The sequence below is a fragment of the Pempheris klunzingeri genome, chromosome 18 (assembly GCF_042242105.1).
Source record: "Pempheris klunzingeri isolate RE-2024b chromosome 18, fPemKlu1.hap1, whole genome shotgun sequence".
NCBI lineage: Eukaryota > Metazoa > Chordata > Actinopteri > Acropomatiformes > Pempheridae > Pempheris > Pempheris klunzingeri.
The window spans coordinates 15278135-15296013 of record NC_092029.1 but is presented as its reverse complement, the minus strand read 5'-3'; the positions used below and the strand labels follow the sequence as shown (position 1 = coordinate 15296013).

Sequence of the window (17879 nt, the reverse complement as noted above, 5' to 3'; positions counted from 1 at the left end):
GTTAATACAACACAAATTGATGACAAGTGCAACGGCACTCTGTGTCACACAGTTCCGCTAAAATAATGTTGGGGTCAGTACTCTGCCTGACACGAACATCAAAATATGTTTGCACCCTTTCTGGGGCAATGTGGCTATGGAGCTGGAGCTGGAGGGCCTCAGGCTTGGACCTGGACCCTCTAGGGTCCATAGGTGAAGAGAGCCAGGTGAAGAGAGAGCTGAGTAAAGGGGAAGAGCAGTGGGGGAACTCTGCTTACGTTGGTTGTGCCACTGTCGTATCTTCTCTGATGATGATGATATGCAGTTGATGAAAGGAAACTTCCGCTGACAACGACTTAGTGAATAAAATAGGTTTATTGCAAAAAGGTCAGTTGTCTAACAGGCACCATGGAGGCCTGGGAAAACGTTCAGCCAATTCTAGGAACAGACAGTGTAACCCCCGGCCGAATCTGCTGTCTCTCTGTCCTCGTCTTCCTCGAGCCACCTCTCTGGTCACTTCTTATACCTCCTTTGACCATACATCCCAACATCTGGTTTTCATCCATATAACAGTTCTATTCTTTGTTTTAGGGGTACAAGGATATATTAGAAGGACACCATCCCCCAGTATCTAGTAAGGGGGAGCAAAGGTCAGATCTCCACTGCCCAGGTCAAGCAATTCCCAGTCTCTCTGTCTCCAGATAATCGATCACAGATCCAAAACAGAGAAACACTGACCACTACCAACATCATATGCCCTAAAGGCACATACCAAACACTACATTCATATTTATACTCACTACAGACACATATCAGACACTACACCACACATTTGACCAGTGGTGGCTGGAAAGCTGGGTCCAGGGGTGCATTTAGAACATAGGTGTGAAAACTTGACGACTCTGGGAAATTACCACAGTGACCTTGACCACCAAAATCTAACCATTTCATCCTTAATTCTAAGTGGGTGTTAAAAATAATGCCAAATTTGAAGGAATCCCCTCAAGGCATTCCTGAAATATCTTGTTCACAAGAATGGGATAGATAGATTGAAAACATAATTAAAAAAGATTTTAAAGAAAATCTACAGATCTGAGATTTTAATTCAAAGTCTTATCTCATCTCATCATCTATACTGCTTATCCGTCAGGGTCGCGGGGGAGCTGGAGCCAATCCCAGCTAACTTTGGGTGAGAGGTGGTGAAGCCCAAAGTGTAGGGGAGATAAGTGGTGTAGTTTTGCTATGTTTCCTCATTTGAAAAAAATATAGGACTGGATGACTTGCAACTCAACATGTTTATCAAAAGTCAACTGGAAATCAGAGGTGATCAAATAAACACAAAAACTGCACAACGAAGAACATGTTTGAAAACTGAAAGAGAAGAAGAGGATGATTGCGCCAAAAGCATTGGTTGGATGTTTATGACGTACACTTCCAGGCTAACTGACACTTCATATGCTCTATATAGTCTGGGTGCATCAACAGCAAAATACAGCAACAATGAAAATGACAACATCAACCCATCCTGATAAATTTCCCTTTAGATCCATAGGTAACATTAACAGGTCTTTCTACGAAAGATCCAATGCAGAAAAACACACCTACTACAGCAGATACATTCTCCCACCTTGGTCATACTGAACATGCCAAGGACCATTAGCAAGATGAATAAAATAAACATGTGTATATTGTATAAAAGTGTAAATAACATGACATTAATCTCAGTGTAAATGAGAAATAAAACTAAAAAGGTAAACATGTATTGAGACAGTACGGTTAAAAGGCACCAATAGGTAATAAATCTGATGTTTCTCTTCAAAACAGACTCAAGTTAAAATAGTATGTGGCACTTTTTGTAACTCTAAATATGAAAATATGTTCCCCCACTCATCAATAACATCCTAAATCAGTATAAAATATTCTATAAAACTCCAAGAGTGAGGAAACTTTGTAGATTGTATTACTAATTAATTACCTTTAATAGATAATTTCGCTTGAATACAATATTTTCTTTTGGAGGAAATCTCCTCATATGCAAGTGCCAACGTAGTGCATATTTGTTTGTTTTTTTAATGATTTCTAGGTTATTCCTTTTTTACTGGCTGCTCGATGAGTTTCCCCTTGTGGTACTTCTGTCCGATCCCATAGGGGACGTGTGCAGATATGGTCCCCAGTTCCTTGGCTCCCTCAATGTGGAACATCTGATCATCAAAGAAGATGTGCGGCTTTATTTTCTGCAGCAGGGGCCCTTTAGGAGCCCCGGCCAGGAACAGGGCCTCGTCGATCTCCAGGCCCCAGCTGCGGAGAGTCTTCAGGACACGAGCCCCGGAGCTGGCAGCACTACGGGCCGTGACCAGGAAGGTTCGGATGGGACAGCTAAGACGCTCGTTTTTGGCGTAGAATTTTCTCTGGAGCTTCCCCAGAGCCTCCAGGAAGCACTTTAAGGGGCCCTGAAAGAGCCAAAGAGTCACATTCATTTAAAATGTTTTGGGACTGGCTAGATCTTTCTTAGGTTGCTGGAAGCATCAAAAACTGTCAACTGATGATCTATGTGCTGCACTGCATAAACTTAAGTGCACAGACACCTTTTACCTTGTTGTCCTCAGTCACAACCCAGGCTGGCATGATATTACTTGAGGTAATTTATTGCACAGCTCCCTCTGAAGCCACAAAAGCCACTTTTCCACATATGCAGTACTACTTTCTGACAATGGACTATTCAGTTTGAGTCCCCCCGGAGGAATCTACAAGGGTTCAGTCAACTGAGGGCAGAAAGTACTGATTATCATTGTTTTCCCATCTAATCATAGCATGCACTCCACTCACAGCCCACTTTACATGACTTACACCTGTTCAACTGCTCCTTAGCTACTAATCTAATCAGCCAATCACATGGCGGCACTGCTTTCAAGCAGAGAGACATGGTCATGACGATCTGCTGAAGTTCAAATCAAGCACCAGAACAGGGACGAAAAGTGATCTAAGCGACTCTTTTTGTGTTTCAAGATGAAGTTCCTGCCTTTCTGTATGACTCTAAACTCTGTGCTGACAAACTATTTAGCCTTGACTAAGAGATCATTGTGAGTAAACTCTTTGAAATACTCACCCAGGAAGATAGCCTTAAGCCACTGATAGATTGAATCAGATTGTATGGTTAAACCGCTTTGTCCAGTTCTGTTCACCCTTTGTCATCATTCAGACGTCTGGATTAGTCCAGCCAACATCCTACTGTTTTAATCCACATTTGTTGTAATGGTATAAAACCTTGCTCTGAATGCTGATCTTCAGAAGAAATGTCATGACTGCAGTGAACTCTCTCTTTCCGCTGTGCAGTGAAATACTCATCATAACCATTTGTATTCATCTGAACTTTAGTAAAGATGCTTTTCTCCAATCTGGGACCTGGATTAAGTTTTCTTTAACAGAAGTTACCTCCACACATAACTGTTGGTCCCAGAATGGGCTGGTTTTACCATTTCAGAAACTGCTGAACTACTGTGATTTTCACGTGCAACCATCTTGTGGCCGGACAGAAAGACAACAGTAACTCAAATGACCACTTGTTACAGGTGGGGTGTGTATCTCTGATTGCACACTATGTCAGACCTGGATGCAGATGGGTTACAGCAGCAGAAGACCACACCAGCCACTTAACTATGTCAGCTTGTATTCTGCATACACAGGACAGTATGCGCACAACGCCTCTCACAGGAACATATACATAGAAAGAGCAATCAGTTACCTGCGCAAGAGGTTTGTTCTCAAACTCCTTCTCGTGCTCAAAGAAAGTGTCCAGGCCGTGTTTCTTCACAATGATCTCTGACTCGTCTGAGAAGAGGACGGCGTCGCCATCAAACGCCACCCTCAGCTGAGTGTCGCTCAGCTCAGTCTCCATTTCCGGCATAAACATAGTGGCTGCGGCGATGCCTGGAGGACGGGGAGGGTTGGTTAAAAACACATGCTGGGATGTGCATCGATCACTCTGGAGTCTAAAATGTGATACCTCACAGCTGCAGGCAACTTCCTATTTCATTAAAAAATGTTTTAACTGCTGCTGCACAATACTTCTGTCTTCATGAAGATGCTCAAATGTAGAGGGAACACAAGCTTAACGACGACAAACATTCTGGCAAATTTCCTTGTTCCTGAAAGACAACACTGTTTTGTTTGAGTCAGTTGCGGGTGTGACACTAAGAATAAAGGCTTAACAGAAAGTGTAAACCTGTTGGCGTACATCAGGGTAGACCTGGTCTGACCAGTGGTGGTACGCAATAGAAAACTGTCCGCAGATACAGATCATCTAACTCAAATGGCGGCATAAGTGAGCAGCAGAATAATGTTTCAGTGCACTCTCCATCTATTCTTGTGGCTGCTCTCGAGCAAGGACAGAGGTGAAATGAATTGTAAAGATTTGTTGGTGTGAAAACAGAATCTCAAACATGCCGCCTACAATGAGGCCGGGTGTAGAGATTTCAAGTCTGTCCGTGTCCGAGGACAGATGTGCCTCATTTGAAATAGCTGCCATGTCTGGGGCAGTGTTAGCATGCATCACATGAGTGTGCACAAATGTGGCCTTTCATATGGATCTATCTGTTATTTTGAGATGCTCAAAGCGGATTTTATTTAAATAACAAACTTCACAAGCAGGGCTGCAGCTAATGATTATTGTCAGTATCAGATAAAAGCAGTAAATCCTCACATTCGACAAGCCAGAAAAGTAAATGTTTTGCATTTTTGCTTGAAAAGCAACTAAGTGGATCATCCAATCGATTGTTTCTGTCAATTAAGTTCCTGTAAAACAACTAATCAGTCAATTTCAGCACTACATCCGTTTGTTTTGTGTGTATTTGGATGACAGGGAGCTATATACCACAGACTGTCTTCAACCTCCTCCTTCTTGCTGCAAACTGTGAGGTCCAGAATGAGTCACACACACAAAATCAAGTGTGTAAATATCAGTGCAGTACGAATACACCTCGAGGCAGCTGAGAGAGACGGTTATTTATTATACAAAAAAAAGGTTTGTGTGTGCCAGAAATCTTACCTTCCTCTATGGCCTCTGTGACTTTCTCTGCATCCTTGGAGAGGTAAAGGTTTGTCATGTAGGCCTTCAGGTAGCCTATAGGACTGTTCCCTCCCGTCATACAGAACCTCTCTATGGTCAAATCTGAAAGCATAAAAACAAGTTGGAGATGTGCAGCGAAAGAAATCCCATTTAAATTACAACAGCAACACCTTCATTTCTATTGTGTAATTACTAGACTGAGTGCTGTTCTGCATCGTGTGTGTTGCTGCAGCGGCTGAGCCACCACCGCCACGCTAAATAATCGATAATGTTTGGTTCAGGACGCAGCGTACCGTAGTGATTAATGCTGTTTATGAGGCGCACTCCAACTTGGGCATGGTTGTTAGTCATTAAGACGATGTCAAACAGCTCCTCGCTGTCTGGGTAGAGCTCCCTCAGCCGAGAGTTGACGTTCATCAGCGCCTGTGTGAGAGGACAGGATATCGTGCCAGAGCATTCAACATGAGGTTACAACTCACGCATTTCAACATCTGAACTGCAGCTTCATGAATGGAGGATTTATTGCAGGGCTGTTGTTTCAGACTGCACAACAGCTTGGTGTACCTAATAAACTGGCAACTTAGTCTACCCATAACTTCAGCTTCAGCATAATGCAGCTTCTATATTGATAGGTAATAAAGTGTCCTCATTTACAGGATTGAAATCAACAGCTCTGGTCCACAGTTTTTGCTGCTTCACACAGCTGAAATTATGGAATTTCTGCCTTTAAGACACTGCTTGTAGGTGGAAAGGAGCGATGGTGCAATGGAAACGATTAACGTGCTCCGGTGAGTCACTGATCACTCAATACCCTCAATCCAGGCAGGTTTACATTTGGAGAAAGCCAAACCTTAAACCTGCAGTGTGTCTGTTGTCAGCTGTGGTAGCAGATCCCTTGTTACGCAACAGCCAAGGAAGAGAGGTCAACAGGGATGCAATCACCCCAGGGAGATAATGTGGGAGATAGGTGTGGCCTTGGGTGCAGCACAGCCTGTAACATCAGCACTAAACAGTGACAGTGCAAACAACCGAGATGATGAATTTCAGGGACCACACCCTGGAGGAACCTGAACCAGGTTAGCGGTCCCTGGCCTACCTGCACGAAGGGGAAAGCAGCTCCAGGCTTCAGGGGCTCGTTTTCATGCTCCACCTGATGAGCCACGTACTTCTCCACTCCTTCTTCCTCGTAGATCTTCCTGTCGTCCACCATGTTGAAGAGGGTGCGAGAGGAGACGGCGACGGTGACAGCATACCGGGGTTTGGGCTGCGAGGGGATGGAAAGGCAGAGGAGACATTGAACGTGCCTTCAAAACCAGGCTAATTTTTTAGCACTTTTACGGCCACAACATGTACGTAAAAACACGCGAGCGTGATAGAAAGTTTCTCAGCGAGGGACGTACAGGTCTTGGCTTCTGTGTTTTGAGGTTGTCAAAAAAGGCTTTGGCCGCTGCCCAGTCTTTCTCCTCTCCGCTGTCTTCAGTTGGAGATAAATCGCTTGGCTTTATTTCACTCATTTCTATAAACTTGCTTCTGTCCTGAGGCGAAGAAAAGCTCCGAATAAAGGCGAAAGTGGCAGCAGCTCGGAAACTTATACGGAAATCTGGTTAAATTATAGCCAAGGGAGGGGGCGTGTCCGTCTGTAGTGACGCAGACAGAGCGGGGCAGTACTCGCTCTTGATTGGCTGAGCGGGAGAATGACCATAAATATAAAGTATGTGGACATAAAGTGTGTGTGTACTCTGCTTATTTCTTTCTCATCATCTGAGAAAATCAATTCAACTTAACTGTGATTTATAAACATGGCTCTTCACATAGGACACATTAGACATTAGAGGTGACTTATTAAATGCCCTCTCTCAACTAAACTTCAGTCTTGTTGCATTTATTTATATATATTTATAAGTGCTGCTGTACAGTGCACAACTTATTTGACATTTTGGACACAAGCACTTCACCTGAAATTATTTACATGTGTGTAAAATGTTATGACTGATTTTCTTTCTTTCAGTTTTGTATATTGTCATATTGTCGTACTTGTCATATTTGTGATGTTTGATATATAACAGTGTCTTGTAATCCCCTGTGCCAAGTGTTTGGTATGACATGTAAATAAAAATTTATTATTATATCTATTAAAAAATAGATGAACGTAGGTGTGTTTGTATCTTAAGGTCATCTTGTCATGTTGCCTCAGTTTCTACCACCATTCAGGTGACCTTTTGTCTTGCCCCTCCTGTCTGCCCGTACAGTCTGGACGCGTTGGAGTCAGGCACGTCCTCGTGCAGCCATGTCTCTGTGAAACACTTCTCTATGATGTTCTCTAAATCATAGCCATGGCTGCTTTCTCACTCATCTTGCTAGCCAGATATATCACACTTCTATATATACCACACCTGGCTGGTGATTTTTACATCAATGAAAGAGCATACAGAGCATGGCAAGGACCAATACCCAAAAACCAAGATAAATAAAATTAACATGTATATATTGTATAAATGTGTAAAGGAAATGACATCAACCCCTGTGTAAATAAGAAAAAACTACACAGATAGATCTAATTTAACTCCAAGTATGAAAATATGTTCCCCCACTCATCGATAATACCCTTTCCTAAAGAATCCTCAAAATACAGCTGTTAGATACTTTTTCCTGAATACAATATCTGATTTTGGAGCAAATCTCTTCATAATGACAATATTGTGCACATTTGATCAGATTTTTTTTTAAACCATTTGTAGGTTTTTAGGGTTATAACAATATCTTGTAGCCCCATGTACCAAATGTTACACATGAACAAAAAATAATCATAAACATAGATGCATATAGATGTGTCTTTATCTTAAGGTCATGTTGCCTCAGCTACTACAACCATAATACACATTAGGCTATTATTTGATATCGTCTGTAGCCTGTTCGATTAAATATGTCATATATATTTACATTTCTAAACATTGTGTATTTAACATTAGCCTAATAGTGACGCTCTTATTTAAATACCAGTGCTTACACCAGGGGTGTGCGGGCCAATGAAAATTGGCCCGCAGGAAATTCTAAAACTGTATTGTAATACGGCCCACACATGGAACCTGCATTGGACTGTATTGTACTTCTTAGTCTCACCGCTAGGTGGAGTAACTGTCTTGAACGAGGCAGCTTCTCTATAAAATGAGTAACCGAAGAAGAAATCTGCTACAGGTGACCCAAAATGGCAGAATTAAGGAAACGTAAGACAGCAAGTGAGGGTAGAAAGTTTCAGACGCGGTGTGCGATGAGAGCACAGCTAATAACTAATGAAGATCACTTTTGCATTACGGAGGAGCTGCTTGATGCTAGAAGTCTAAAGACCACCATGATGGGTGAGGATGTTTTTGAAGCTGTGCCAGGTGCAGTTGGTATGATGGGACTTAAATGGGACGAGCTGTGTGGAGGTACGACGGATGGGGCTCCAGCTGGGACAGGCCAGCGCAAAGGAATCTACGGTGTCCGCTGAGGGGCAAGAAAGTGGAGGTAAGGCTGTTAATTCGAGCGCCAGGGCTCTAGCACAGACTATTTCAAGCTTCCCTCTCTGATGCTGATGCTGGTTCTTAGCCAGCGCACGTGGCTCTGTGCTGCAGCTGTTTTATTCCCTGAGATCAGAAATCGACCAGTTTTGAAGAGAGAAGGACCTCTTCATGAGCTCAGTGGCCCTCTCACTGAACACACTGATCAAGAGCCTACAAGGCAAAGACCAGCTTGTACCACAACTAATAAATGAAAGCCCACTAATGGAAAGGCTGTTTTTTTTCTTGAAGAATATTCAGTTATCAAGCAGAATTTACCTACATTTGATTGATTTTGCCAACTTTAATCCACTAGAGGTGAGGCGATATACATCACCTCTAGTGGATTAAAGTTAGCAATACAGCTCACTTCTAGTGAGTGGCCCAGCCCTTTGTATGTTTTTCTGTATGTGGCCCTCAGTGAAAAAAGTTTGGACACCTCTGGCTTACACAATCTCTCTCCCCCCCTCCTCACACACACACACACACACACACCGTCCGCTGGCACATGAATGACCTCCCTCCTGCATCACATCACACCCCCCCAACAGTTGGTAGAGTCCGGGACGGAGCATCATGGCGATAGACGGTGAGTACTCCGGTCTCAGGTGTACTGCGGGGACTTGAAACTTTACTCGGGACAGAAGGAGAACGGCTGTCTTTAAAAAAAAAAAAATCACATTTCACCTTCACCGAGCGTGTCATCTGTTATCTTGTTAAATCCAGTTTCTTCTTTTAAAGCACGCCGTGGGTACCGCAGTGCTCCGGAGCCGGGACAGCTAGCAGATGCCGGAGTGCGGACACCCGCAGGGATGCGCGCGTGAAGTGATGCTAAAAGTGGACGGAGACACACATAGTCCCGACACCGCTTGTGAAACATTTGAATGACACACGCATGTGACAGGGTATCGATTCATTTAAACACATATTATTTGGCTTTAAGTGAAAAAGCCGCTTAGCGTCACGTGGCAACTACTTTGTTTCGTTACTGTTAAAGAACTACACCAATTACAGCTAAACGGCGCCATCTATTGGTGAGATGTCCAAAGAGCAGCGGTGGAAAAAATACTCTCCTCACTACAAAAATTTAAAAATACATCATAAGGAACTTTCCAGCAATTAAAAACCCTACTTATCACAAACGTATTACCAGCAAAAATGTATAATGTATCAAACGTGAAAGCCTTCGTTTTATAAAAAAAAAATGGCTTCTGTTACTGACTGTGACTGTATTATGATTATTATTATGTATTATATCTTCCCAAGCTATTGGTCAGCTGCCCTCAAAGGATCACAAGATAAAACTGCTGAGAAAGACCAGCCTCTGGGGTTCCTCCACATTCCTTTATTGAGTCCTTCTACGCTCATTAGCGGATGAGGATGACTGTGCAGGCTGGATAGAAATCAGAGTACAGAAAAGTGAAATAGTCCAAAAGTAATTTCCATGTGTTACCATATGATGAGTGCAATCAATGTAAAACATCACTTCACCTGACACTGGACAGATATAACAGATATAATGTGAGCGCTTACATTTAAACAAGTGAGTGTGAAAGTGGTACTAACATATTTTTTAAACATGCAATACATAAAATGCAATCTGCAAACACATACAGTATATGTAGTCACTCCTATATAAAAACAGTTAGAGTTTGCTATGCTGAGTGTAAACAATTCACACAATATGAGCATAACAGTCTGAGGAACAACATAAAGCATATGCTCTATATAGTCTGGGTGCATCGACAGCAAAATACAGCAACAATGAAAATGACAACATCAACCCATCCTGATAAATTTCCCTTTAGATCCATAGGTAACATTAACAGGTCATATTAAAGGCATAAAACTCATTTCTACGAAAGATCCAATGCAGAAAACCCCCCCCAAAAAAAACACACCTACTACAGCAGATACATTCTCCCACCTTGGTCATACTGGACATGCCAAGGACCATTAGCAAGATGAATAAAATAAACATGTGTATATTGTATAAAAGTGTAAAGAACATGACTAATGATTAATCTCAGTGTAAATGAGAAATAAAACTAAAAAGGTAAACATGTATTGAGACAGTACGGTTAAAAGGCACCAATAGGTAATAAATCTGATGTTTCTCTTCAAAACAGAATCAAGTTAAAATAGTATGTGGCACCTTTTGTAACTCCAAATATGAAAATATGTTCCCCCACTCATCAATAACATCCTAAATCAGTATAAAATATTTTATAAAACTCCAAGAGTGAGGAAACTTTGTAGATTGTATTACTAATTAATTACCTTTAATAGATAATTTCGCTTGAATACAATATTTTCTTTTGGAGGAAATCTCCTCATATGCAAGTGCCAACGTAGTGCATATTTGTTTGTTTTTTTAATGATTTCTAGGTTATTCCTTTTTTACTGGCTGCTCGATGAGTTTCCCCTTGTGGTACTTCTGTCCGATCCCATAGGGGACGTGTGCAGATATGGTCCCCAGTTCCTTGGCTCCCTCAATGTGGAACATCTGATCATCAAAGAAGATGTGCGGCTTTATTTTCTGCAGCAGGGGCCCTTTAGGAGCCCCGGCCAGGAACAGGGCCTCGTCGATCTCCAGGCCCCAGCTGCGGAGAGTCTTCAGGACACGAGCCCCGGAGCTGGCAGCACTACGGGACGTGACCAGGAAGGTTCGGATGGGACAGCTAAGACGCTCGTTTTTGGCGTAGAATTTTCTCTGGAGCTTCCCCAGAGCCTCCAGGAAGCACTTTAAGGGGCCCTGAAAGAGCCAAAGAGTCACATTCATTTAAAATGTTTTGGGACTGGCTAGATCTTTCTTAGGTTGCTGGAAGCATCAAAAACTGCCAACTGATGATCTATGTGCTGCACTGCATAAACTTAAGTGCACAGACACCTTTTACCTTGTTGTCCTCAGTCACAACCCAGGCTGGCATGATATTACTTGAGGTAATTTATTGCACAGCTCCCTCTGAAGCCACAAAAGCCACTTTTCCACATATGCAGTACTACTTTCTGACAATGGACTATTCAGTTTGAGTCCCCCCGTAGGAATCTACAAGGGTTCAGTCAACTGAGGGCAGAAAGTACTGATTATCATTGTTTTCCCATCTAATCATAGCATGCACTCCACTCACAGCCCACTTTACATGACTTACACCTGTTCAGCTGCTCCTTAGCTACTAATCTAATCAGCCAACCACATGTCGGCACTGCTTTCAAGCAGAGAGACATGGTCATGACGATCTGCTGAAGTTCAAACCAAGCATCAGAACAGGGACGAAAAGTGATCTAAGCGACTCTTTTTGTGTTTCAAGATGAAGTTCCTGCCTTTCTGTATGACTCTAAACTCTGTGCTGACAAACTATTTAGCCTCGACTAAGAGATCGTTGTGAGTAAACTCTTTGAAATACTCACCCAGGAAGATAGCCTTAAGCCACTGATAGATTGAATCAGATTGTATGGTTAAACCGCTTTGTCCAGTTCTGTTCACCCTTTGTCATCATTCAGACGTCTGGATTAGTCCAGCCAACATCCTACTGTTTTAATCCACATTTGTTGTAATGGTATAAAACCTTGCTCTGAATGCTGATCTTCAGAAGAAATGTCATGACTGCAGTGAACTCTCTCTTTCCGCTGTGCAGTGAAATACTCATCATAACCATTTGTATTCATCTGAACTTTAGTAAAGATGCTTTTCTCCAATCTGGGACCTGGATTAAGTTTTCTTTAACAGAAGTTACCTCCACACATAACTGTTGGTCCCAGAATGGGCTGGTTTTACCATTTCAGAAACTGCTGAACTACTGTGATTTTCACGTGCAACCATCTTGTGGCCGGACAGAAAGACAACAGTAACTCAAATGACCACTCGTTACAGGTGGGGTGTGTATCTCTGATTGCACACTATGTCAGACCTGGATGCAGATGGGTTACAGCAGCAGAAGACCACACCAGCCACTTAACTATGTCAGCTTGTATTCTGCATACACAGGACAGTATGCGCACAACGCCTCTCACAGGAACATATACATAGAAAGAGCAATCAGTTACCTGCGCAAGAGGTTTGTTCTCAAACTCCTTCTCGTGCTCAAAGAAAGTGTCCAGGCCGTGTTCCTTCATAATGATCTCTGACTCGTCTGAGAAGAGGACGGCGTCGCCATCAAACGCCACCCTCAGCTGAGTGTCGCTCAGCTCAGTCTCCATTTCCGGCATAAACATCGTGGCTGCGGCGATGCCTGGAGGACGGGGAGGGTTGGTTAAAAACACATGCTGGGATGTGCATCCATCACTCTGGAGTCTAAAATGTGATACCTCACAGCTGCAGGCAACTTCCTATTCATGAAAAAAATGTTTTAACTGCTGCTGCACGATACTTCTGTCTTCATGAAGATGCTCAAATGTAGAGGGAACACAAGCTTAACGACGACAAACATTCTGGCAAATTTCCTTGTTCCTGAAAGACAACACTGTTTTGTTTGAGTCAGTTGTGGGTGTGACACTAAGAATAAAGGCTTAACAGAAAGTGTAAACCTGTTGGCGTACATCAGGGTAGACCTGGTCTGACCAGTGGTGGTACGCAATAGAAAACTGTCCGCAGATACAGATCATCTAACTGAAATGGCGGCATAAGTGAGCAGCAGAATAATGTTTCAGTGCACTCTCCATCTATTCTTGTGGCTGCTCTCGAGCAAGGACAGAGGTGAAATGAATTGTAAAGATTTGTTGGTGTGAAAACAGAATCTCAAACATGCCGCCTGCAATGAGCATGAGGCCGGGTGTAGAGATTTCAAGTCTGTCCGTGTCCGAGGACAGATGTGCCTCATTTGAAATAGCTGCCATGTCTGGGGCAGTGTTAGCATGCATCACATGAGTGTGCACAAATGTGGCCTTTCATATGGATCTATTTGTTATTTTGAGATGCTCAAAGCGGATTTTATTTAAATAACAAACTGCACAAGCAGGGCTGCAGCTAATGATTATTTTCAGTATCAGATAAAAGCAGTAAATCCTCACATTCGACAAGCCAGAAAAGTAAATGTTTTGCATTTTTGCTTGAAAAGCAACTAAGTGGATCATCCAATCGATTGTTTCTGTCAATTAAGTTCCTGTAAAACAACTAATCAGTCAATTTCAGCACTACATCTGTTTGTTTTGTGTGTATTTGGATGACAGGGAGCTATATACCACAGACTGTCTTCAACCTCCTCCTTCTTGCTGCAAACTGTGAGGTCCAGAATGAGTCACACACACAAAATCAAGTGTGTAAATATCAGTGCAGTACGAATACACCTTGAGGCAGCTGAGAGAGACGGTTATTTATTATACAAAAAAAAGGTTTGTGTGTGCCAGAAATCTTACCTTCCTCTATGGCCTCTGTGACTTTCTCTGCATCCTTGGAGAGGTAAAGGTTTGTCATGTAGGCCTTCAGGTAGCCTATAGGACTGTTCCCTCCCGTCATACAGAACCTCTCTATGGTCAAATCTGAAAGCATAAAAGCAAGTTGGAGATGTGCAGCGAAAGAAATCCCATTTAAATTACAACAGCAACACCTTCATTTCTAGTGTGTAATTACTAGACTGAGTGCTGTTCTGCATCGTGTGTGTTGCTGCAGCGGCTGAGCCACCATCGCCACGCTAAACAATCGATAATGTTTGGTTCGGGACGCAGCGTACCGTAGTGATTAATGCTGTTTATGAGGCGCACTCCAACTTGGGCATGGTTGTTAGTCATTAAGACGATGTCAAACAGCTCCTTGCTGTCTGGGTAGAGCTCCCTCAGCCGAGAGTTGACGTTCATCAGCGCCTGTGTGAGAGGACAGGATATCGTGCCAGAGCATTCAACATGAGGTTACAACTCACGCATTTCAACATCTGAACTGTAGTCAAACAGGTTTAACAGAGAACACAAAGACTTTAAAACAACACTGGAACAAAAGAATATGCTTTATAAATCACAAAGGCCTTCATCAGGGCATCGTTACATGTTTGCTTAACATTAAGACCTTCATGAATGGAGGATTTATTGCAGGGCTGTTGTTTCAGACTGCACAACAGCTTGGTGTACCTAATAAACTGGCAACTTAGTCTACCCATAACTTCAGCTTCAGCATAATGCAGCTTCTATATTGATAGGTAATAAAGTGTCCTCATTTACAGGATTGAAATCAATCCTCTGTTCCACAGTTTTTGCTGCTTCACACAGCTGAAATTGTGGAATTTCTGCCTTTAAGACACTGCTTGTAGGTGGAAAGGAGCGATGGTGCAATGGAAACAATTAACGTGCTCCGGTGAGTCACTGATTACTCAATGCCCTCAATCCAGGCAGGTTTACATTTGGAGAAAGCCAAACCTTAAACCTGCAGTGTGTCTGTTGTCAGCTGTGGTAGCAGATCCCTTGTTACGCAACAGCCAAGGAAGAGAGGTCAACAGGGATGCAATCACCCCAGGGAGATAATGTGCATGAACACATTCGAGATCTGGAGAACCACCAGATCTGATTGTAGCTGACGCTGATTGAGCGTCCTTAGGTTGCCATGACAACAAAGCAAGCTATAAATTTTACGATCACCAAGTAAATTTACTTTCTTAAAGCAATGTTGGAATATTTATTTGGTGTACTTTTGGTCATTGTCACCTCATAAAATAATTGTTTTAGTCTAGTTTTTTGTTTATTGCTCGTTCTGGTTGATTAAGTTGCATTAAATGTCATGTGACTTACGGCACAGATGCAAGGTGCAGCGCAGGAGAGAGAGAGAGAGAGAGAGAGAAATCGGGCGGGTTAAGCAGCCAATTTTACATCCCGTCTGTTCTAAGTTGTTTTCTGTTGGTCATCCAGGCGAACACGGTAATTATCAATTACAATAAATGTCAATGAACTGTATACTTTGTATAGAAAGAAGCGAGAGATAAAGGTATTTGTTTATTGCCATTTCAAGATTCAAATGTGATTTTGTCATGTTTGTGGTTATAGTTTTCACGGTGTACCACCAAGTGTTCTTCCTTCAGTCAAGATTAAACCTTGTGGACATCAGTATGAATCGTGGACTCATTCAATGACCAGCAGCTACACTGATCATCTCGGGGAAAGACCTCCTCCATTCTTAAAGAAAAAAAAAATAATTCTCTCTGAAGTCTGGTGTGAGTTTCATGACTTGTTTCACTGCATTCCTAGACGGAGTGAAGGAGTTCAGAAAGCACAGAGGAGCTTTAACGCCTTCTTTTGGCCTGCCTGTACATATTTGGCAGCAGGATGAATTAGTTGGTCTAAAAGAGGAATTCATAAGTCGATAAGGAAGCTGCATCAAGGGTGATGGGCGACTTCCTGCAATCTATCAGTTAAAGAATGAATGAGCATCCTGCCAGTTACATTAAGAGAGAGAGAAATTGTCTTTTGATAGGTAGATTTTCACTGAAAGATCAGGCACTGCCAAACACGAAACACCTGCCTGTTCTCAGTGAGGTAGGCCTTGGGTGCAGCACAGCGTGTAACATCAGCACTAAACAGTGACAGTGCAAACAACCGAGATGATGAATTTCAGGGACCACACCCTGGAGGGACCTGAAGCAGGTTAACGGTCCCTGGCCTACCTGCACGAAGAGGAAAGCAGCTCCAGGCTTCAGGGGCTCGTTTTCATGCTCCACCTGATGAGCCACGTACTTCTCCACTCCTTCTTCCTCGTAGATCTTCCTGTCGTCCACCATGTTGAAGAGGGCGCGAGAGGAGACGGCGACAGTGACAGCATACCGGGGTTTGGGCTGCGAGGGGATGGAAAGGCAGAGGAGACATTGAACGTGCCTTCAAAACCAGGCTAATTTTTGGACTTTTACAGCCACAAAATGTGCGTAAAAACACGTGTGATAGAAAGTTTGTCAAAGTCTGCCAAGTCTCTCACCTCTCCGCTGTCTTCAGTTGGAGATAAATCGCTTGGCTTTATTTCACTCATTTCTAAAAACTTGCTTCTGTCCTGAGGCGAAGAAAAGCTCAGAATAAAGGCGAAAGTGGCAGCAGCTCGGAAACTTATACGGAAATCTGGTTAAATTATAGCCAAGGGAGGGGGCGTGTCCGTCTGTAGTGACGCAGACAGAGCGGGGCAGTACTCGCTCTTGACTGGCTGAGCGGGAGAATGACCATAAATATAAAGTATGTGGACATAAAGTGTGTGTGTACTCTGCTTATTTCTTTCTCATCATCTGAGAAAATCAATTCAACTTAACTGTGATTTATAAACATGGCTCTTCACATAGGACACATTAGACATTAGAGGTGACTTATTAAATGCCCTCTCTCAACTAAACTTCAGTCTTGTTGCATTTATTTATATATATTTATAAGTGCTGCTGTACAGTGCACAACTTATTTGACATTTTGGACACAAGCACTTCACCTGAAATTATTTACATGTGTGTAAAATGTTATGACTGATTTTCTTTCTCTCAGTTTTGTATATTATCATATTGTCGCACTTGTCATATTTGTGATGTTTGATATATAACAGTGTCTTGTAATCCCCTGTGCCAAGTGTTTGGTATGACATGTAAATAAAAATTTATTATTATATCTATTAAAAAATAGATGAACGTAGGTGTGTTTGTATCTTAAGGTCATCTTGTCATGTTGCCTCAGTTTCTACCACCATTCAGGTGACCTTTTGTCTTGCCCCTCCTGTCTGCCCGTACAGTCTGGACGCGTTGGAGTCAGGCACGTCCTCGTGCAGCCATGTCTCTGTGAAACACTTCTCTATGATGTTCTCTAAATCATGGCCATGGCTGCTTTCTCACTCATCTTGCTAGCCAGATATATCACACTTCCTGTAGTGCACATGCACATCTTGCATGTGCACGGGCACTGAGGGACAGTGAGGTTTAATGACAGGACAGATCTGCCCAAAGATACGCTGCTGAAGTCTGCCTGAACTGGTTTACCTTCACAAAGAAGTGAACCCTTGCCAAACACCAGGGAGGGGGCCAAACAGCATCATGGTGCACAATTACAGCTAAACAACACCATCTACTGCTGAGATGTCCAAAGAGCAGTGGTGGGAAAAGTACTCACATTCTTTACTTGTGTAAAAAATATCAGTACAACAATGTAAAACACCTCATCATAAGTCATAGTCATGCAGTTAAAACTCTACTCAATTAAGAATACAGAAGTAGCCTTTTACCAGCAAAAAGGTAAAGTAAAAGTACTCTCACAGAAGATGCCAATTGTGACTGACTGTAAAACAGATTCATCAGTAGACAAGAAGCATTTTATTGTTCAGGTCCAGGAAGATAAATCTGGGGGGTCGTCCGAGGACT

The 17879-nt window shown here is 42.6% G+C and overlaps 2 protein-coding genes across 2 annotated transcripts; both read right to left on the bottom strand.

Annotated features, from left to right (window-relative positions):
* Nucleotides 1-335: 335 nt before the first annotated feature.
* LOC139218181 (cytosolic 5'-nucleotidase 1A-like) lies at nt 336-6632 on the bottom strand. The gene is made up of 6 exons (XM_070849740.1): nt 6445-6632; nt 6141-6308; nt 5338-5467; nt 5024-5146; nt 3722-3906; nt 336-2429 (listed from the first exon to the last, which is right to left on the bottom strand). Exons 1-6 carry the CDS (start codon nt 6556-6558, stop codon nt 2064-2066), a joined length of 1086 nt encoding a protein of 361 aa, XP_070705841.1. The 5' UTR covers nt 6559-6632; the 3' UTR covers nt 336-2063.
* A 3276-nt stretch (nt 6633-9908) lies between these two features.
* LOC139217773 (cytosolic 5'-nucleotidase 1A-like) lies at nt 9909-16522 on the bottom strand. The gene is made up of 6 exons (XM_070849220.1): nt 16446-16522; nt 16167-16359; nt 14253-14382; nt 13939-14061; nt 12631-12815; nt 9909-11338 (listed from the first exon to the last, which is right to left on the bottom strand). Exons 1-6 carry the CDS (start codon nt 16520-16522, stop codon nt 10973-10975), a joined length of 1074 nt encoding a protein of 357 aa, XP_070705321.1. The 3' UTR covers nt 9909-10972.
* Nucleotides 16523-17879: the final 1357 nt, after the last annotated feature.